The sequence below is a fragment of the Ammodytes marinus genome (assembly GCF_949987685.1).
Source record: "Ammodytes marinus genome assembly, chromosome: 7".
Taxonomy (NCBI): domain Eukaryota; kingdom Metazoa; phylum Chordata; class Actinopteri; order Uranoscopiformes; family Ammodytidae; genus Ammodytes; species Ammodytes marinus.
This window is the reverse complement of record NC_137211.1, coordinates 27,809,012-27,832,760: the sequence shown is the minus strand read 5'-3', so window position 1 is coordinate 27,832,760 and position 23,749 is coordinate 27,809,012. Positions and strand designations below refer to the sequence as shown.

The window sequence follows — 23,749 nt, the reverse complement described above, 5'->3', positions numbered from 1 at the left end:
ATTTAGCCTACCACTAATATAGCCTAAATTAAACAAATACTTACTTTAACATTACACCAAGCTGTTTATTCATGATAACATGTTACTTTCACGGTATTCAATGGCAAGAAGTCTCCAGAAATCGAAAGTTCACCATATGTGCAATGTAGGCCTAGTTGCACTGTGCAAATAATGCGAATCAATTTAATATATTCTAATGAAGAATTAATATTAAGTGCTTTTAAATCTTGCTTTGTTACAAAGTCGTCTGGCTATTTTCAGCTGTAAAATAGGGCAAGTGTCCAACCATAGTGCGTAGGCCTATATTGTTTTCTGATTTGTCATTGAAATTATGTATTTCTGGAATTAATAATTTCTAGACTCAAATTTCTTATTCTCATTTCTTTCTATGGGAAATTCTAAGATTAAAATCAAACTCTAAGTCATATATCTGCACAAAATGTGTTTAACATGCTTTTATTTTCCTTGGAATGGCTCATTTCCGCTTTAATGATCATAACAGTAGAGTGATACAAAATAGCCCGCCCCTTTGACGCATGGACATATAAAGAAATGGACACCGTATTGAAACATGGCGCCCATTCATTCCTATGAAGCTGCTCATTGGCGCAGAGAAGCAACAAGGAAGCTGCCATACTGCTTTCATGTGAGCCTGGCACACCCCTAAAGCATGACGCGCAGGGTACGTTTCATTCTCGAGCAGTGTAACGTTATAATATGTCCGTGCATTAAGCTAAGCGGGACGGGCACAGTTGCATTGTTTATCGACCATGGAAGTATAAATTACTACTCCCCGATGATTCTCTGTATGTAATCTTTAAATTACACCCCGTCGTTGTAAAGTAATATAGTGATACACGAAGATTCCTCCCGCCATCGGAGGCCGGGCCGGCCGAAGCAACGGTTGTTTCACTACGGCTCCTTTTAGCGGCTACACGCCTAACGGCTAAAACTGAAAATAAAACGGCTATAAAACGCTTTCAGTGGCGTTTTGAAAAGCGAAAACTTTCATCCTATTAGTACATGGTCTAAAGAAAAGCATGAGCCTTTGATTGATATCCATAAAAATTTAGCGGAGATACATTCTTGTTTGACGAAATTGTATTGGGAATGAATGGGGCTGAGCTCATGTGATCGCCATTTTGATTTACGGACCCGTCCCAGACAGTCTAATGCGTGTTATACCAGGCGTGGCCACCTGTCCATGCTGGCTGCTCGGAAAAGGCACAATCCTGGGGGCCTGCTTTGACGCCACCAGGCTATGATTTTCGCGCGCAAGCTATTTAACAGGCCGGTGACAGATCACAGCCTGTGCTGAGCTAAGCATGGCTTGATGAATGTTTTTCATAAATGTGTAGTTACGAGTCAAAACCAGCCCTTTCAAAATGCACCATGAACTATACCTGGACAATTTTCTCTGGAGTGAAAGCAATTATTTTGAGAGCCTCTACCCCAATGTCGTTGCACTTTGTGCATGAATGACAATAAAGAGATTCTGATTCTGATCTCTAATTCTGAAAATGTAGGTACACAAAACGCCTGCCACACACACACACAAACACACAGGTGTAGTCTGTCCTGCGGGCACCAAGATTTACTCGTCACCTTAATAAAAACAAAACTACGAAGGCCTACACATTTTGTCTTATTATTTAATTGAAAACAGTATTACAGCAACTCTTACAGTAAATCCATTGACATTTTGTCACAATACATTTGCAAGACAACTCACTGATAGGGAATGTGTAACACAGAGAGCTTCCACACATAGGAAACAATTGCGCACTATAAAAAAAAAAAAAAAAAAAAAAGTTGTGACAGCTTTAAAAATAATCACTCTTCTAAACACTGAACTCAAGATCTAAACATATCAGTGGGAAAAGAAATAGAGTGAATCCAGGGAGGGCACCGTTGGCTATATGCAGTGTATTTTGTGGCAGCAGTAGTTACAAGACATTCATCGGGTCACGGAGTCATAGTCAGCGTGTTTTTCCTCTTGGAGTCTCGCCGTGGGAACGGCACAAAGCTATTCACCTCTTTGAAACATAACCCTGTGGGCAAAAGAGGAAAGCCATTTGTTATCAGCATGTCCACCAATCCAATCATAATTCAAACAGAAAGCCATTAAAAGGCATACTGCATGGCATTTTAACATTAATTATTAATTTATATGAAGGCCTGCAACAGAATGCTGGTGTAGTCATGAATCATCAGGTAAACACTTCAAAAAATTTGCTCTTCGGTAAAAAAGCATGATAATAACACTGTTTAACCTAAAATACAGGCTTCTTATTTCTGTTCATATATTTCTTATGTAAAATAACATACCCAAAAAATGTCTTTCAACACTCTGTAAGAAGGCGTCTTTGTAAAATGAATGAACAAAAATTAGAAGATAACAATAACTGATACATAAGAACACATAAATCCTGCGAGATCTGAAAATGACATGTACGTAGTGTATAGGCCTAACATTGCAGATCCACACATTGGAACGTGAGGCCTTTTGTTCTTTTGATTGTGTCTGCTTATTGTTTTGTGACTTACTCTTCCACTCATCCAGGGTCAATGTGGCGTTGTCGTGGCTGTCGTCGTATGGCTTGGGCTCGGGGAAGTCGTCTGGATCCCTCAGGCTGTCAAAGTACGGATGCTCCAGGGCTAGAGCCGCAGTGGGCCGAGTGTCTCCATCCAGCACCAGCATCTTCTCCAGCAGGTCGATGCCTGCAGACAGTCAGGGGCACAGCATATAAAGCCACAGTTTGGATTAGACAACATAATGCATGTTTACAGTTTACATGTTTGCTGCAACCTTTACAGAAAACGAAAGATTACATAATGTGTTTAAAGGTAACACATTATGCCAATTTTCAGGGTCAACATTGTAATTTGTTTTCATGGTGTCGTGTCCATAACACCCTTTGTATTTCTCACAGTGCCATTGCTGAATCTCCTCTTTTCAGCCTCTGTCTAAAACGCTCCATTTCAGAGGCTGTCTCCTCAAGTAACGCCTTCCAAAAAACCCAGTCTGCTCTGATTGGCCCTGAATCTAACTGCCGGTTTAAATCTAACTGCCAGTTAGATCCAGGGGGTATCTGGGGATGTGCTTATCACAGGTGGTGGTGGAGGTGGATACAAAGTGAGAGGGTGGTTTTATCACATACATTGGGGGACCCATATTAATGTTGAAAAACCATGAAAAAGCGCATTTTGTGCATAATAGTTGACCTTCAAGTCCAAAAGGAAACATTGTACCATTTTGGTTTGTGCCTACAGTACATGATGTAACAATTTAATCCGATTCAAAAAGATACAGAAAAGATTTTTCTTTTTTTTGCTGCTGCCAGACACATAAAATGTAGCACTCAGAGAATGTCTCTTCTCCGTGACCTACCTGACACTGCTTGTGAGGAACAGTGAGTGGGAAAGCTTTTAGGAGGCATTATGGTGTTACATCATTCACAGAGAGAACGTAACTAAATGAACATTATTGACAATTTAAAAAGATGAGTACAGAGTGTTTCATAATGTAAAAATGACTCATTGTGAAACAGTCAGGCATTCAAATTTTTTTATTAAAATTTGTGATTAAACTCACCCTTGTCACTGGCTCTGGGGAACAACGTTGAGAAGTCTTTTCTGGGATAGCGTGGAAGGTTTTTGATATACGTTTTGGCCTGTTTTTAGTGACACAAGATAAATAAAATGAAGCATTGAATTAATGTGACACGTTTGCATATCAAAACAGCTCATACTGTATTGTAGCTATTACATCTTGCATATTGACGTACAATATTTTGGATATGAATTAGTCAAATGAATCAAATGATATGCTTAAAGAGGACCTATTATACTACTTTTCTGGTCTTAATTTCTTGTTTTACACTGCTATAGAGCAACCTGACACGAATCACATCACAAAAAACTATGTAGATTTTCGGGAAGCTCTTTCTCTTATTTTGGCGATCCAGCACGTCCTGTCAACACTTGAGTGTGTGTGCTTCGGCAATCTCCGCTCCCTCCGCCTGTGCATCGGCCATCTCCGCTACCCTCCCCCCCTCCTGCAAACCCCACTCCGTTGTGATTGGTTACCTTCCTTCCGGAACACTTTCAGTGGCGGGAAGCGCGAGCATGGACCTATAAGGGCGCGAGGCAGACGCGAGGCAGACGCGAACAGGGAAGTGACAGCATTACCATACATGGAAACATCCGCGTGGTGAAGTCACAAAGTTTTATGCGACGTCACGAATTATGAAAGGGTAGACCGCTTTGAACACGTGACTTCTCGACTGGCTAGAATAGTGTTTAGTGCTCGGCACAGACACCCCAGACGGTCAGCAGGGAATACGTCGAAATGCATGTAAGTCATTATTTGATAATTTAGTATGGTTAAGCATGACTATGAATCATCATAACGTTTATAGGTCATAAAAGTCAAAAAGCATCATAGGTCCTCTTTAACATAACTCTTTGACAGGGCACCATAACTTGTGTAACAATACTTAATATTATATATCAATTGATTATTTGCTATATTAGCTTACGTGTAATTCAATCACCTTACTCTTGATTTTCCATTATTGCACTACAGGTACACTCTTCACTTAGTTGGATGTAATGTACAGTATAGTGCAACGTCTGAGGGCTGTTAGTGGGACAAATCAGACCACAGTTTTAAGAGATGCATGCCTAGTCATGCCTCACACATATACTGTCACATTGAGCCTACCTCTGGACTGTCCAGCTTCTGTATGAACTCTGGTCCAGGTACTCCAGTCACCTTCATGATCTGAGTCAGCTGGTCCATGTCTGGTAGTGAAGAGAGTCAAGGAACGTTGAAGCGTGGATGTCCCCGTGGTTCAATATAAGCAAGCCTCCACTCAGAAGCAGTGGAAAGGTTAAGGTTTCCATCCAAGCAGGTCCATTAAACTTAATAATAAAACAGAACTGAAAAGCCCCCTCGATGAAAGAGTGACAGATTCATTTGCTAGTTGGCACTATAAATAAAACAATCTCAAAAGCTATTATAAAACATGCAGAAAGGGTGTGTTGTATAGTGCAGCAGTAGCTATATTAATTTCCTTTTGTCTTCTATTCTGCACCAGATTTACACCCGTAGCACCCGTCGTCAAATAAAAACTGTCACTGTTTAATCAAGTGGAGTTCAATTACATTTATTATTACAGTGATGTAATAAGTGATTCTAAAACTTGATTGAAATCATACAGTACATTTTGTGACACAGGCTTGATAAGTTAAAAGTTCAGTGAACGGACAAGGCTGATGGAAGGATACAGTCTTTCCCTTTGAAAAGGGTTTTTCCGTTGATCATTTCTGCCATGATACAGCCCACGGACCAGATGTCCACTAGAATAAACAGCAAAGGAAAAAGAAAAAGGACATTAGCGAGAACCAAAACAGAATACTCAAAAGTTAAGTTTAGTGCAGTAGAAATGAGGAAGGTGGCATTTATATGGCAAAGCATAGTTCCTATTCATGAAGGGAGAGGGCTGGTGCTATTGTGCTGTTTATACCGGGGGAATTCTTAATAAGTAATACAATCATACAATGGCTGTATACCTGCCAGAGTTGCTTGCTGTGCTAAAAAATGAAATGAGAAAAAAACCCTAGCTTCTACAGAGGGTTGGAAAGTGGGCTTCACTGCAGTGACAGCTCTGTCATTGGGTCTATCAGGCTGCTGTCAGAGCCCTCTGTGTCAAATGCTGACACATTATGGGATAAAGAAAATGTAATGTCAGAATGAAACCCACGCTAGTTCAAACGCCTTTCATGCAAAGATGACAGGATTTCTGAAAACTGCTGACTCATAATGTACCATAAAAAAAAATGGAGTTTGGATGGTTTCAAACGACAAACAACCGACAGTTAAAAGTTTGAACAAAGCCAACTCAGTGCAAAGACACCATCAAGTAAAGAAAGTGTAAGGGGCTGGGATTGTCTTGCCAGTCTGGGAGTAGTGCATCCAGTTGAGAATGACCTCAGGGGCCCGGTACCAGCGTGTCACCACGTAGCCTGTCATCTCTGCGTCGGTACTGCGCGCCAGACCAAAGTCCAGGATCTGCATCGGGTAGCAAAGACACTCATCACAATCTGGAACAGTCAACACGGCATATCACAAGGCATCTGTTAAAGTGAGCTTGTTGTTTGATATGGTGATTCAATTTTAACATGCAAGTCCAAGTGTGGGGGCACTCTATGAACATGTGGACTAATATGGTCCAGATATCTTCAGAATTTTATAACATTATCTTATAACAAATACATTATTGGTTTCTACAACTTATACTCATCATGGAACTGTGCTAGTTGATAACTTATATGGCTTTCATAATTGTTTGAATAAATATACGAATTAATTGTCAATATTTAATAAATTGGCAATATCTAAAATATAGCTTATAAATTTGCATGTTGGATAAAGCCAGAGTTAAAATCTATATTTCGGTTTTATAACATATTAGTGTGTGTCCAATGTTTTTACACTTTTTTATATTTTCTAAACCAAAATATACTATGTACAGATCTTGAAAATGCATCATAAATGAGAAAATGACCAACATATGAACAAAAATGGCTATAATAATCTTCTAAATTGTGCTATGAATGGAAAGTGTAGTTGATGTAAATGCTTTGGATGTTAAAAGTTTTGGTTCAGAGTATTGAAAAAGACTAATTTTAAGATAATGGCCATAAGGATGGCAGTATAGGGGAAAAATACAGATGCAAACAAACAAGGTTAAGTGCAATAAACACCTAAATGTGCATGTCGGACCATATTCATACTAGAATGAAAAAAGACATGTTATGGAAGCAAAATGGTCAAAAAATGTGCTTGAAAAAACGTAAAACAAAAAGAGAAAAAAAACGTTTTGGCCTGCAGTGTCTCCCCTTTTAAACTATTAACTGTAAGTAAATATGGATGGAGCAGCTGTTCGGGAGGGGATAGCAAACCTTGCATCCAGTATTGCATCTATCAAAGGAGACATCACAGTTATCAAAGGAAAAGTCGCTGGAATCGATGGCATGAAAGGAGACATCGCTGATATCAAAGGAAACATCCAAAAAATGGCTACAGTGGATGGAGAGGATATCGATGTGTAATTAAATTCATCGGGAAAATGGAAAGCATGTCAGTTGTGCAAGGTCAATGGATAAGGAGAATGATAATTTGACTGTGTATTGGACTGCAGCTTAACAGACAAAAAAAAAAAAAAAAAAAAAAATGCAAAATTGTGTTTTCTTCCTTTTTGTTTTCTTCCTTTTCATTTTCATTTTCATTTTCATTTTCATTTTCATTTTCATTTTCATTTTCATTTTCATTTTCATTTTCATTTTCATTTTTCATTTTTATTTTCATTTTTTATTTTTTTATTTCTTTAAAACATTTTTTTATTTATTTTTTATTTTTTTCTGTGATCAGTAAATGTGTATCTGATTCTGAATCTGATGAAATTGGGGGCGGGACTCGATAAGCCTTAGGCTTCTTCCGTCACCCTTCGGACAACACAAATTAAGATGTATGATGTGAAAGAGATAATTGTGTATTGTGTGGAATTGTCCGAAAGAATAATAATAAATAAATAATAAATAAATAAATCCTTAATACATACTGTATATTCTATTCCATTCTTCTTTACCTGCTGAATCCTACTACTCTAAAGTTTCTGAGGCCCTATCATAGAACGTGAGCCATGTTTATTATAGTGTAATCCTTCAAAGTACAAACCTTTAGTTCACAGTCTTGGTTAACAGCCAAGTTTCCAGGCTTAAGATCCTGTAAAAAGAAAAATGTGATGAGGCATGGTTACTTATTACACGGAGTGGTTAAAAGTCAATTGCATCGTCTGTCATTGATTGTGTAGTATCAAAGATTTAGTGCCTGTAGTTCCCTTTGCCAATGGCTTGGCTTTTTTGCCTCAGTGCAGGGATACTGTGAGGATTTTAAACAGGGATTCAATGGTGAGACATATAATGTGTCATTTTGTGTTGCACTGTTAGTCAGTGTTGATAACACCTTAACTGCCTTGACGAATTGTTAGTAATAGCAGGGTAACACTTTAACAGAGGACATTGTGCTCTTCTCGGCCATGTTTTTAACACACACACACACACATACACACACACACATGCGCGCGCGCAAACACACACCCACACACACCCATTAGTTTTGGCAAAGGTGGGGATGGGTGTGACCTTACATCTCTAGACACGCAGCTAAACATCAGAGACTAGTCCAACTCATCCTACCAGTTGGGGCAGGGTTTCAGCCCACTCAATGACTATGACGAAGTGAATTAACATGTCTGTATGTGTGTGCTTATCAGAGCCAGAATTATGTGCAGTGCTTTGTAAATATAAATGACAACTTCTTAAAAGCAGGACGCAAATGTAAATGTATCATAGACCAAAACATTACCAAAAATACACCAAAAACACACACAGGCCTTGCACATGCTCGAGTATGCGCGAACACAGACACAGACACACAACATTTGACTTGTACTTACCCTGTGAATGATTCCAGCCTTGTGAATGTACTGCATGTACAGGGAGAGACAGAACAGGAGACAGACATTTTAATTAGTCACACCCAAAATGTATGTTTTGTAAATGACGGTTAATTATGTATGCATGCTTGCACTATATGAGCTGATTTGACAACTCTTGTTGTAATGAAAAATAAACAGCTTGAATAAAATAAAAAAAATCACACAACATATATCAATATATACATAGAAATATAGTTTTATAATTGCATTTCTTTCCATTTTTTAAATATCTTCATTTTAATATCTCTCTATTAATCTATGATCATATAAAACCATAATATGTATGTGTTATAATGACATACAGTATTTAAGGCACAAAAGGTTGACTCTCGGCTCCACTCTGTATACAGTATGTACATGTAATGAAAATGCAGACAGTTCTGTGTAATTATTGTAGCGTGCATCAAAACTGTGTTATTCAGTGAGGTTTTAATAAGTCATAATGGCACTTCAATACTATGCTTGGTAAGTTTGTGAAGGTATTGTTTCATTTCTCGGCTCACCCTGAGTCCACACAGCATCTGGTAGACCAGAAACTGCACTTTGTCCTCTGAGAGGTGACCTCGCACCTTGGACAGGTCGGTAAACATGTAGGGCATCACCAGGTAGCTGAGACAGACAGACAGACAGACAGACAGACAGACAGACAGACAGACAGACAGACAGACAGACAGACAGACAGACAGACAGACAGACAGACAGACAGACAGGGAGAGAGATGAGTGAGCACAACAACCAATGGAAAGAGATTGATAGTATGATAACCTCCATTAAGTGGCAACGTCGTAAAAGCTTTAGTCGAGATCCCAACTAATGCACTAGACGAGGCGGTCTTTTACTGTCCGCTGTCATGTCCCCACACCCTGCTAATGATGTAATCCAGCTCTTTTCATGACTTTCATTAAATGGCTTAGGGTGCCAGGTTGTATGTTTATGTAACACTGATGTTTATACAGACTTCAATGCATTCTTCCTCTTTACAGGTTCCTCCTAATTTTATGGAAAAGGTAAAAGTTCAATGTATTGATCTTACCAGCACATTAAAGCTCACCCTTCATTCCAATACCAATACTTCCTGCTATTAAGTATGGTAGAAAAAAAGATTAAGGATGTCCCAATTCACATTTAGTATGCTTGAAAAAATACCCAGATGTCTACTAGGCTACATCCGGCCGTGATTTTTAGTGTTGAAAACAGCGTTCTGTTCGGGCGATTCTGACCCACAATCCAGTGCGCCCCGGAAGTGACGTCACATCGGCGTAGCCTTCGTATGAAAATAACCGGGGATGCGACGGATAATAAAGCAATAGGAAAGATCAAGGCGCAATGTTATGATGAGATAAAAAAGTAAAAGTATGTTCCAATTGTAGCATACTGCATTCTAACTAGATTATTGGTATTGTCAGATGTAGTATGTAGAATGGAAAAAAAGAAAGAGTATGCGATTTGGGAAGCAGGGTTAGCCATGATAAAATAATCAACACATAAAAATGTAATAAAACCTCTGTGAAAAGCACAATGGCAGTCTGTTCCTAAGCCAATAAAGCCATGCATTTATATTTACATGTTTTTAATATTAATATTACTATTATTTTATTTGAAAGACATTATGGTCAAATAAATATTTTGCACAGGTAGTTCCGGCTCAATGTCAACTTGCTCACACTACTGTTCAAAAGTTTGGAGTAGCCCGACACAAAAGCTTGATTGTGTACAGTCTTATGGGTGAGAGGACTTGGTATTTCTGAACACCTCTGAGCAATTCAGTATATCATATTAAATACGAATACAATCATTCAGTCATTGGTAAAGGAACGAGGAAGCTTAGCATCAAAATCTGTGCAGATTACAGGAACAGGTTCTGGTTTCAATATCAGATGCACTGATGTTTACAACAAGCTGGAATAAACAGGAGTGTTGTTTGAGCAAAGCTAATATTCAAACTTCAAAATATAAAAAAAACAGAAGGTTGGTCCAGGGTTATTACTATTGTAACTAGTTCAGGAAATATCAGTTCATCAAATATGAAATGATAAATCAAATCAATCTAACCACTCATTTAACTCACACAACCCAAGAAAATAAATTACTTAGAGAGCCCAATTTCACTGTTTAGCTTCAATAATGATCGAGGGTCAATTATGCTTTTCTTGACTGGAAAACAAATTCAAAATGTAAGGGTGTTTGGAGGGACGTGCTTGAAACAGTATTCTCTCCTGTCATTCAACGATGTGGAGGCATCGACTAAATGGAGGTTTGAATTATTGAACTGTTCTTTTGGAACCAAAACTATTGCTCATAACTCATTAAAATCCTGCTTCATTTGTAGGTTTTGGCCTATGTATTAAATATGAATTACTCTGTCACTCAGTGAATTCTTGACAGAAAACATCTGTGTAAAGGTAAGTGGATCCGCCTGACAACAGCTACAGACAAGGGCTTCGGTATGACAATGGCTCATTTTAAGGGGAAAAGGCATACAATGATCTTCTGGTTATCCGCATGCTTTGTGCCAAATGTTTGGGGAAGTCCCTTTCCTGTTTGAGAAGGAACATTGGTTTTTCAGAGTTTGGTGTGGAAAAACCTGATTGCCCTGCACAAAGCCCTGACCTGAAATCCATCCAACAATATTTTGTATGAATGTAGTATTGTGAGCCAGGCCTCGTCTAGCAACATGATTGACCGACCTCACTAAGGACAGGAGCAAATACCTGCAGCCAGAGTCTCATGGAAAGCCTCTGCAGAACAGTGGAGGCTTTGACAGCAGGAAATTAAAGATGGAGTTAGCTTCTCTGGAGAATGCTCGTTGTCAAAATAGATTTTTGTCAAAAAGCAGTGAATATCTCCTGACGAAACGCTAGCTGGCCGTACTGTGTGTGTGCTCTGAAAACAAATCCTAGTGATAAAACACAGCATGGAGCTAGCTATAGTGGGCTATAGTTGTTTCATACCAATTAAAGAGCATAGGCTGTGTATTACCACCAGATTATTTTTTCAGCACGCGTGAGAAGATATTCACAGATTTTGACTAAAACTGATTTTGACGACAAGCATTCTCCATAATTGCTGTCTCCACCATTAAATAGTAAAATGTTATGGAGGCATGGTGCATATCAGACCACAATGTGTCTAAATGGTGACTGTAACCTGACATGCTCCTGTCAGAAATATGAGGTGGCTCATTACTGTGTAGAGCGACCTGGTTTAACACCCTACACACAGAACACACCTTGTTGCAGGAGGCTATGCTGTCATGCAGGTGAATAGTAAAATTGCAAATCATCAGAGGCGCCCTCTCTCTCTCTCTCTCTCTCTCTCTCTCTCTGCCTGAGGGCTCTGCTAATAAGCTGTATGAAAAAAAAATACTCACAAGTCCTGCATTTCATCCAGGCTGCAGGCAGACGAAAACACATCTATAAGTCCTATCACCTAGTTGGAATGAGACAGCAAGGTGAGGAAAACAGAGACATGGGTGTTACTGCTAAGTATTTACAGCGTGTGTTCATTTGTAAAATAATTATGTTATTTGATCCTTTAAAGCGAGACACTGCAGGCATTGGTAGTTTATGAGATTTTTGTCTATGTTGCTTCCATAACATGTGTTCTTTCATACTAGTATAAATCAAAGGTCCAAAATGTACTTCGAGTTGTTCATTGACTAAACTTGGTCTGATTGTATTTGTTTTTCTTCTATACAATCATCTTTAACGGCCATTATCTCAACTTTATTTTTTTTCAATACTCTGAACCAAATATCTCAACTTCTAAAGCACTTATGTCAACAACACGTTGCGTAATCATTCGAAACACTATTCCAAAGGTTATGTCAGAAGGATTTGTTCATATGTTTTGAATTAGATTATTTCTACATTATCTTCTTAAAAACATGACGAAAAGGCATTTTTAAGACCTGCACATAGTATTTTTTGATTAACAAAATGAAAAAAAGGATGTATCCAAAATATATTCTGTAAAAATGTTGGACACTAATATGTCTTAAAAATAAATGAAGATTTTAACTTTCATCTTTGGGATTTGTATGATCACCGTTGGAACAGCAGCATGTGCTCATGGGCAGGTGTTTACAATCAGGCTTACTTACCTTACGGCCTCTGCACACATCCTACCTCTACTGCGCGTCTACCTCGCGTCTGCGTCTGACTTTTTGTCACTGACCGTGTAATCAACCTAGAGCGGCCACACATCCAACCTCAGACGCACTGCTGATGCGCGTCGGAGGCACGTCTGCAGCGACGCTCCCCTTTACCTCAGGAGGCTCGCCTATTTTTTTCTGAGAGCAGCGCGTCTTTCTCGGGTCTCTCTGCTTTCACTGATAGAGAAATACTCTGCTGCGAGTCATATTGACTTCATACCGGCAGCTTTCGCTGTAGTTTCACCATTTCCTGGTGTGTCCCTTTCAAAATAAAACTTCCAACAAGCGAAAATGTGGATCTATGAAAACACTATGTAGAAAGATAGGGCTTTTAGAAGCAGCGCTGCAGCAGCAGCAGCTGAGACGTTCCATGTGTGTCCGAGAAAAGTCCGAGAGACGCAGCAGTAAGGTAAGGCGACGCGCTCCAGAGGTAGACGCAGGATGTGTGCAGAGGCCGTTACTCCAGGACTTCATAGTCTCAGACAAACTAAGCCAAACTTAAGCCATATCCATGACAGTGACTTAAACGTCCCAGTTTAACTAGTCCACATTAAGGCCTACTCCTGGCTTAATCTAGGCCCTGTCTGTGAAACCGGCCCTTTATCTACAAGCAAAACATGTTGCCCTATTAACCTACAGTGTTTTTTTTCTTTCTTCATATAATAAACTCTTGAACCCCATAGATATTTTAATACAGCCCTCCCAACAAGTTGAGAAAAAAACATTAAATTGTTATAGGCCACAAAGCACAGGCATATCAAAAGCACAGTCTGTGTGAGAGGAACTAGTAAATGTCCGGGGCTTTTACGATCTACAGTATATACTCACATTTTCATGCTTCATGTGTTTGAGCAGCCGCAGCTCTCGGTACGCCCGCTTGGCAAAGATCTCTGACTGGAAAGGTCGATGCAGCTTCTTGATGGCCACCTTCTCTTTATTCTTCTCATTTATTGTAGAGCTGTGGGGACACAACCAAAATGATACTGCAAGTAAAAAAAAAACGTTGCACTCTTGAGTCTGCAAAGTGTGTTCTAGTTTCACTACCATTCCCCTTGTTTGAAGTAGAGATAGACAGTGCGGTCTATTTTAAGAAGAAGTTCTGCATGAAATCCTAATGCAACAGAAGCATGGAGTTACTGTACTGTAGGAGTCATACGCGCTAACTGAGTGTGTGTGTGTTGGGGGGGGGGGGGGGGGGTGGGTGTGTGGTTCATCAACTGTAGAGTATCGACACGAAAATGTTTTTTGGCAAGTGGTGATGTGTGTTTGTGTGTGTCTGCAGTGATCCGCGGGGCAATACATCGTAGGAGGAAGAAGGCTTGTTGTGTTTTGGGCTATTTGGGGAGACACATCCACCCGCCAACACACATTACACAATTCTCTGGTGTATAAAGCTGGGAACATAGCTGATGCACCAATGCAAGATATCACAATTAATTTCACACACACAGTGGCTAAACCATGACAATCTTCAATAAATACCTCCTATATGCAGGAGTACGTAATAATTATGTATCTATTCTTACTTTCACTTTATAAGTTTGCGATTTGATGGGGTCATAAGACATGGGCATATTGGCGGTGAACTGATGTCCGTTTATTAGATGGAGCTTCTTTTAAAAGGTCAGACAGACAGACACTCAATCGCTTAAAACACCGGAAACCATAGTTAGCACACTGGCAGCATGGGCAACAGGGTCCTGTACTCCATCAACTTATATGTTAATAAGGAAAGGTCAATGATTTTACACACATATATTAGACTAACTGAGTTTTTAAGACTGATTCTAACAATCTTTATAAGAAGCCTAGAGCGGCCGTGCTTGGAATACATTTTTTTTTAATGCAGTTATTATCTTGTGTGAGAACAGGTTAATCAACCCCGCGATCAAACGAAAGGTGGTTTTCTTCAGATCAAGAGATAATGGCCATAAGAGGAAAACACCTTGTGTGATTGGGATTGATATCGGGCTACATTACATTACATTACATATGAAAATAATGCCCCTTTTCTTGATATCTTGATTTAATTAATGAACCCATTATTGAGAGATAAAGGCGTTTAAAAAAATACTGCAATCCGGATAATTCTCGGCTTCTATCATTTTGGTAGTAAATATTGTTATTGTGTATTATAAAATAAATATATAACATGAATTTGGTATCCAACAGAATTTGTATGTGAAGAGAAGGCTTTAAAACAACAAATTAGGCTAGCCTATAATATGAAATGGTTTTTAAGAAAATGTAATTGGACAAGTCAATTATTGAATGAAACATAAAGAAAGTCTAGGTTGGTGGCTGTGTGTACGCTCAGTGTTGATACACAGCCTAGGCTCTGTCCATGGGTCTGTAAACAAAGGGTATGTAAACAAATGGGTCCTCCGTAGCTAGCAACATGCCTGTTTACAGAGCATAGGCTGAGTATTAACACTGGATTATTGTTTCCAGCGAACACAAAGAGTATGAGCAGGTTGTGCATTTAGCAGATCGTGAGGAGATATTCACTGATTTTGACAAACAACCGTTCTCCAGAATCCCTGACTCTACCATAATCTTAATCGTATAAAATCTTGTTTATGGCCCTGAATGCATTTGTATTATGTTGTTCTGAAATGTATCTGCATCACACATCCATTTGTACCAGCTTGTAGCCTACACACTGATGTGATTTAGGCTATCTGGAAAGCTGGACTGGCAACAAGATACCTGCAAGTCAATAACTTGATTGATGTTGGGTGTGTCCAACGTAGCCTACTTACTGTATTTGCTTAAGCAAACAGGTGAACGTCACATTATGAAGTTGTGCGTCCCTTAAGGTGTGATGACTTAACACCATGTGTGTCTCTAAAAAAATATTTAAATTCTGTACAATGCATGTCACTAAATGTAATTAAACAATAATAATACAATATGCCATATATTTACATATAGGCCCACACACAGATAGTCTATCTTATCTTAGAAAGATCTGTTTCAATTGCTTCCACAATGTCTTACTGTATTCTTTTATGTAACTGCATGTAGTATGAGGGGGGCCATCTTTTATAGTGACATTTAAAACAGCCAGAGCCGGCCCAAGCCTTCAGGGGGCCCTAAGCGAAATATGATTAGGGGGCCCCTCTCCAATGTTAGTGCTGCTGAAACTATAGATCTTTGTTAAATATCATTCACACACCCAGTGTTTTCTGCGAGTGCCTCCACTGTGCAGCTGTGCGAAAATGTTAGACAGGGGGGTCCGGGGGTATGCCCCCCCGGGAGATTTTTTTAACCTTTTTAAAGTGAAATGCATGAATCTGAATAATAATGAATTAGAAGCTATTGAAGAAGGACACGTGGATTTTCCATACAAATATTAATATAAAATTAAATATTATGCAGGGTCCTCTGGGATGGGCTTGGTGCTCTTTTTCTTTATGGGACATATTTCTCTGTAATATAATGAATGCATTTAAATTCAGTGAGAGGAACGAAGCAGAAGAACTCTGTTGTCCAGCTACTGTATCTTTTTTTCCACAGACGAGGCTGAAATAGGCTATAGACTATACACAGTGCATGGGCAACTGAGGGCAGCCCCATTTCCAATTGTTTTTAAATAAACTCAATACACACTGTGCATGGATGTGAACGTGACATGATCAGATAATTTCGGATTACCTCCCAGATGAACTGATTACATTTTTAGGCTATTAATTATCTAGACCAAAACATTTTATTATTTTTTTGTATGTTAACTCACATTTGCATAATATGATGTTAATATCAAACACACAAAAAAAAAAAAAAAAAATTTTTTTTTTTTTTTTTTTTGAGGGGCCCCCCCTGGCGGTCGGGGGCCCTAAGCGACCGCTTAGTTCGCTTATGCCTCGGGCCGGCTCTGAAAACAGCTACATCTCTTATCACTGTACAGACGTCGTTTGTTGATGGGTAATGCCTACCTACGTGTTATGAAATATATAGTCTCCGTGCTTGTATGCTGCTAAGGTGTTTCGTTATACGGTGTCCGGTGTTGTAACCAGGTTGTAACTTGTTCCTTAATACGGTGCTGTCATCATCAGTGTTGGCGGCTGGAGTGAGACCCAGGCCCGCGTAGTACTGCAGCCAGTGGAGCCAACGGGCTCAGACTAAACAACACCATTGACACACACACACACAGTGCAGTCAGTCTCAAATACAACACGCACTTCATTCAGCGTTCACTACATGACAAATCACTCACCACACGCAGCCGTACGCCCCGGTGCCTATCTGTTTGAGCCGTGTGTATTTCTCCGGGACCTCCCACATCGTGCTGTTTATCTCTGTACGGGTGAAATGAGCCCGAGCCTCCATGGCGAAGAGGAGAAGGCAACGCTAAGGGAAGAGAAAGAAAAACTTCTTCTCCTTTAGCCTGCGTCTGTCACTTGTTCAAGAGGTTCAGCAAAACACTTCTCAAGTAGCAGGGAAAATACCCTACACCTTGACTTCCGCTTCGGGCTTTTCAAAATAAAATATGTTTGCCACTAACTGGACGTGGAAACAAGCAGATAGTACAATCATAGATGCATAGTGTTAGATACTGTAGGCATATTCGTCTACTTTAAGTAGGCCTCACTATGATTTGTATTGTCACTTTTTTACCTCCATTAATGTAGGTCTACATAAATAATGAGAATAGGCTTAGCCTATGAAGGCCTATGAAGGCTATAGAACACACCTAATTCATCTACCTTTCACGTTACATGAGTTTATAGTTTCTGTCCTAAATAGCCTAACTGGTTTATAAAAGCGTTATAATTTATTGTGATATTGTTGTTATGTTCAGTTTTACATGCACTTGCTTTTGCCTTTTATAGTCCGCCTACGGCCGGGGTTTAATGTCATATTTCTTGTTAATAACATTTTAGAGGCTATGAAGTAGGCTTGTTTTTTTTTTGTTAGTTTGTATTTTGCTTATGTTGTTGTACATCCCTATCGAGGCATTTTTTGTGAGTGAATTTGGGCTTAAAATATGCTACATTTGTATTGATTTTGATTGCTAAATGTATTCAGAAAACCAGGATTTCAGTTTGAAATGTTTTTGAGTAGGACTATGACATGACTTACATGTTAAAAAGCTACATACAGTATGTTTTCATTATTAATGAAATTAAACTTTATTTTGAAGACAAAACCACAGGATGTCCAATGTTAAACTTGACTGTCTGTTCAGCTTGACTCATAACCACAGGGCACTGCTGGCAGAAAGAAAGCCTTACAACAGTTACTCTACAGTAGCCCAGATAACACGCTAGGTAGCCTGGTGGACTTCTTAACATGTATCCCCATGTAGTTTTCCCTTAGCAGAAAAATACATGTCACCATACAAAGCCTCATCTAGCGTGTGGAAAACAATCCACACACTGTATGCAAATCATGTGATCCTCAATGGGAAAGATTGGACGGCTTGCTTGCTGAAACATGTCAATATGACTGGATCTGCTCCCACCCACACATAGTAGGAGTAGTACTAATGAATACCCGTCTGTGCATTGCCAGAAGATTCTGAATCATGGCAGCCTGCAGGAGGACATTCACACCTACATGCATGGACAAAAACATGTAAATGAAGCCCCCAGATTTAGCCCATGTATACATACTGTAGATTTGTTAGGCTATCAGACGAATAATTGATCCACAACCACTCTTTTTCATTTTAAAATACAGAATCATTCTTTATGCTGAAGTGCGTTGACATAATCAAGCATTACAGAAACAAATTATGCTGTCCTATAGCTGAACTCAGATGTTTGCAAAAGAGCAGTTCTCCCTGAGAGCTTAAAAAGCCGTAATATCACAACGTAAATATACTGTGTAATTGAGATGCATGACCTTGGGCTGCTCTGTTTGCAGTCTTATGAAAGACTGGCCTTGTACATATCTAAGGGTTATTTTCGATCTGAATGGGCATCCTGTTACAGTTAACTGGATATCCTCAACCATTTCCACTGAACCTTTGTAGAGCTGTGGATACATCAGTGTGATAATAGGTTTCCATGTTGACTCAGTTTCAGCAGTATTTATTTTAGTTTGTCTATAAAGTTCTCCATTAATCACATTGTAATTCTATCAGTAGGGTGAAATTGTGAGGTTGATTACGTGGTTATATTAAAAATGACTTTGTATTATCTCTATCATGTTACCGTCATGTCGGTCCCCATTTTATCTGCGAGGGGTGTCATTAATTTTATTCATTAGGAAAAATGTAAGAATTATAATTGAATTCTTTCTGTCAAAACTTAAATGTCCACATTAAACCTCAATTGTGTCTTATTCAGCAGTATAAAAGTGTAATGCCTGGATTTGTGTCAACGTCAGCTCTCGTATTCTGCATTTAATGTTAAAAAAGGGGATGAGTTGACAGATTTTTAAGTGTGCAATAAGTGCCATTCTTTTTATTGCTGGATGGCACAAAATGCCCATAATATATCTTTGGGGGGGTTGAAAGGGTTATGGATCGATACCAATGACTCAGCTGTTACTTGCCCGCTGCAGAACTTTCTGACATTTCAAACTCACTTTCTCTATCCTGTAGGCTAGTGTGTTGTGGAGAGGAAAAACATCTGCAACCTAACCCAGTCTCTGTTTAGTTAAATGATAAGCAAAGTTTAGCCTTTATGTGGACACTGTATAATGTTTCAATTATCCTATTTGTCGCAAGAAGATACCCAAAAGTTGACTCAAAGTGCGATAGTCACTCACCTTGTTGGCCACACTCACACACAGTTTCAGTCAAACTTCTGCTAAAAGAGCGGTGATAAGACAATGATGTCACTGATATCATGATCTGAAGACCTTTCCACCTTCTCACCATGCACTTGTACTTGACACAAGTTGAGCTGCTGTTGAACCTAAACCCTGTATCACCAAACTCTGACAGAGAAAAAGCATCTGGCAATGGAATCTGGTTGAAGAACTTAAGCAGTGAAGATAATCAACAGTAGCCTATCTAATTTTTTTTTGACAAACATGAACGTGACTATAACATAACAACATGCAAAATAGTACAAAAATAGTACAACATGCAACATAGTACAAAAGGATGAGAAATACACGACGAGAGAGAGGAGAGCTACGTGACTTTTTCTTGGTTCAATATTCGAGGGGAAGGTATGAAATGTATTGCGATGAAGGTCTCTCTCTCTCCTATCCATATGTATCTATATGGTTGTAGTTGTTTTTTGGTGGATCATGTTCCATGTTTCTAGCTTTTTTTTTTATAAATGAGATAGTACAGAGTTGAAATGGGGAGACAGAGAGAGAGAGGGGGGATGACCTGCAGTAAAGGTCCACGGGCCGGATTGAAGGAGCTTGAGGAATATCTTCATCAAGAGAGAGAATGATGAAGAGACACTGACCATGGTAATGACAGTGATCATAATGATGTAATCAATATAATGATGATGATTACAACAACATCAAGCCTGGCTCTTCTCTCATCCAGTGGTTTTCTAGCGCCTGAGTTTCTCTTTTCAGAGGAGCAGCTTCAGACAGCTGGAACATCTGGCTTCCGCGATGACATGCTGGGAGAGATGCTGCCAGGTCATTCGTACTTAAGCACACAGCACTGAATTTGTTTGTTCGCCTACTTTCTGGTTTTTCGTGAGTTGTTATTGTTTATTGTTTGTTCTTGTACTCTTTTGCTGTAATTTCTCTCATTGATTGATTATGTTGTGGTGATGCGTTTAAAGGGATACTTCACCTGTACGGAACCGGCGTTCTACCATTATAAAATCACTATTATAATGTAATGAATACATTTTTCTTCCGTCAGTCTTTCCTCCGTCTTCCCTTGGCCCAGCTGTCCTGTTAATCCTAACCCTACATTTTACCATGTGTGATGTCACACATGGGAAAGTGTAGGGTTAGACAGTGATACCGTAAAACACCTTCATATTCCCACCGGTGAAGTAGGTCTTTAAGTTATATATCTAATCAACCTAGAGGAAATTAGCTACAGGCTTACATGTCTTAATATTGATTTTCATCAATATGCACTGTCCCTATTTTAAATAAATCAATCTTAAAAGGTCCAAGATGGTATGGTGACAGACAGTGACACCGTGTGGAAAGTGTAGGATCTGGTTGGTGGATGTATTCTTCCTTGTTACCAGGCCTTTGCATTGGGCAGAGCTGGCAGTGTCCCAGGTAGCCCCCTCCATGTGGGTCTTTCTACAGTATATCTGGAGGCCTCCATTGCACTTTCCAACCTTATGGGGCTGGCCTTTATGTCTGGCAGGGCTTTGGTAACCATAAGGGCATGGCCTTTGTGTCTGGCAATGCTAGCAATGCCCAAGGTTGTATCTCCAGCTTAGTAATTACATTCACTGTCTGTCCTGCAGAAGATAATACTGTAAATTAATATAAACGTGTCCTCTCTCTAACCCTCTGTTTACTTATAGTTCCAACTGCCAAGAGCACAATTGTCCAAGCTGTGTGCCTCTCTCTTTTTCTCTCTCTCTTTGTCTTTTGTTCTCTCTCTCTCACCCTGTTTTTCTCCCCCACTCCCTCACTTTTCAGTACAGATGTTCCTCTGAGATGGACCATCAGCCCTCCTGGGACCTCCCTCTCTCCCCTGGCTGTCGGTGCCTCATTTCGGGAACAGGATCCTGGTCCCTACAGGAGACCCAGCCTCTCCTGTTGTCTCTCTCTCTCTCCTTGTGTGTGAACAGTTCCCTTGTGTGTCTGTCTGTCTGTGTGTGAATCCTGCCCTTGAGTTGAGTCTCTTGTGTGTGTGTGTGTGTGTGTGTGTGTTCTCTGTCCTCTCTCCAGGTCTCCATGGTACGGAGGAGATCCTGTGGGATCTTCTGTAGCTTCTGTATGGAGCCAGCCTGGGTGACATCGATAGCACGAAAAGCACTGTGTATGCCAAAACATCTAGTGTGCATTGAAAAAGACCATTGTGAAGTGTTGCTGTGTCAGCTGTCGCAAGGTAGTAGCTTGGCTGAATTGTCCACACCTCTGTTATGATTCAGTATGACATATATTATAGTTTGCTGACTAAATATAAAATCACATAAGGCCGCTATGTTTGTCCATTCTGTGCTCCTGTAGAAATATGGCGGGGCAACATGTTGGCGAACACCACTCCAATGTAGATATAAAAAGGCTCATTTTTAGGTAATTAAAAAAGCTTCATTATTATTTATGTGTATTTATTATATTTATCATCATTATACAGTAATTAAATCATACTTACAAATATGATCTTCCATTTCTAACAAGTCTGTCTATAGAAAGTTTTTAATACATTCCGGCAGCCACATTGTCCCATAATCCACTCGTACGGACTTTTGTGATATACTATATATACACATTTGATTGGTAAAATTCACCCCTACATGCACCATGGGATACTCTGCATATTACTACATCATTCTATGTAATCCCAATACATATACCTTTCCAGAATTGAGAAGTCCCATTTTGACAGACGGACAGACAATATTGATCATAAGTCCATTTGCTCTTTGCGTTTTCCCCCCTCTCTGTTTTGTGAATCTTGCCAGGTCATTTCCAAAAATAGCTTTCATCCTCTGCTTGAACAGTGAAGTCTGTCACTCTGTCTGGGTAAATGTCAGCCAAAGGCCAACATTTCAGAGGTATTTTCAAAAGGCTTTTGAGACCCCAAACACAAAGGCCTTTGATTAACTGCTAGCGAGCGAAATACACCAGTTTCTGGCAGAAAAGGTATAGCAAATGTTTAAGTTTTAAGGTGTTTAGAGTTGAAGGAATTTACCAGCATTTTGTGATACAACAGTCGTTTAAAGGATATCAATTTGACTTTCATATGAGCCTTATTTGTTAAAACAATATTCAAAGATATTCATGTCTAGGAGTTAACTTAAAGCTATAGAGGGTAATTTAATTAACACAACAATAAAACATTTAGTGGCCGCTTATTGGGATTTTTCTGTGTCAGGGGGTGACACAAGTTTGTAAAGACTGCCATACTGAAAAACACAGAGAGAGTTTTTTCGAGCTTAATCAAATTTGTGTCAACTCAATGGTTGGAATGTCACCACCATTCATTCATATGAAAAAGTCATGCTCAACAGCTTTAAGCAAAATGGATTCAGTGAAATGATCATCTGCATTTTATGGATCACCTGCAGAGTGATTGAAATAAATATTTTACATAATAAAAGCTACAAAATGCAACTACAGTCACATTCATCTGTGTGGATTTGTGTTATGCTTACACAATGAAAAGATGATCCCATTTTGAAAAAGAAAAAAAACAGCATCAAATGTTCCCTTAAGCCTGCTAAGCTCGCCACATATGCTTGGAGCAATAAGCTTGTTTTGAAATGGCACTCTTTACAAGATCTGGCATACTGAAAGCATCAGCTGCTTCTGATCCTATACACATGTCTCAGTTCGGTTCAAGCTCAGCCTGGCACAGTGTATAAAAGCCTGTGGAAATTGGAAAATATTTGAATGTAGCCCACAAGATGGAGCTAATGTCTAGTTCAGGGGCCACAGAATGAGCTGAATGGTGCATCTGAATGGTGCTTACAGGCCCCTTTTATCACATCATTGACCAGTGCAGCTTAGTTGAGGCATAGCTGTCTGTACCGGTTGAATTAGTGAATGTGTTAACTGCAATTTAAAATGGAATGATATTAAAGTAATACCTTTTAACTATAGCTCCAGGTATTTTCTAAGCTGTAGAATCAACAACTGACACATTTTGTGGGCGCTTCCTGAGCTCCTGCGCCAGTGTCAGGGGGGTGACACAAGTTTGTAAACGCTGCCACACTGACAAATACAAAGATGGTATAGTTTTGTGGAGCCTATGAGGCTCAAGTTTGTATCAACTGGTTTTGGCGATGGCTTGAATGTAACCGGCATTCATGAATATGAAAAAGTTACACACTATAGCTTTAAAGACGCCGGATCGGAAATATAATAAAATGAAATGCACCACTTCATGCGTGTGTGAGGAATATTCCTGGGTTAGTATCTTCCCAGGGACTTACAGTGGAGAACAGTAAACGTGAAAGCTTTT

At 39.4% G+C, this 23,749-nt stretch overlaps 1 protein-coding gene across 1 annotated transcript; it reads right to left on the bottom strand.

Moving 5' to 3' along the window:
* Positions 1-1,650: 1,650 nt before the first annotated feature.
* mapk13 (mitogen-activated protein kinase 13) lies at positions 1,651-17,155 on the bottom strand. Its single transcript, XM_080031748.1, has 12 exons — positions 16,940-17,155; positions 13,549-13,678; positions 11,938-11,996; positions 9,071-9,176; positions 8,526-8,555; positions 7,745-7,792; positions 5,962-6,076; positions 5,293-5,364; positions 4,727-4,806; positions 3,596-3,674; positions 2,548-2,721; positions 1,651-2,051 (listed from the first exon to the last, which is right to left on the bottom strand). Exons 1-12 carry the CDS (start codon positions 17,050-17,052, stop codon positions 1,966-1,968), a joined length of 1,092 nt encoding a protein of 363 aa, XP_079887874.1. The 5' UTR covers positions 17,053-17,155; the 3' UTR covers positions 1,651-1,965.
* Between the last annotated feature and the right edge of the window lie 6,594 nt (positions 17,156-23,749).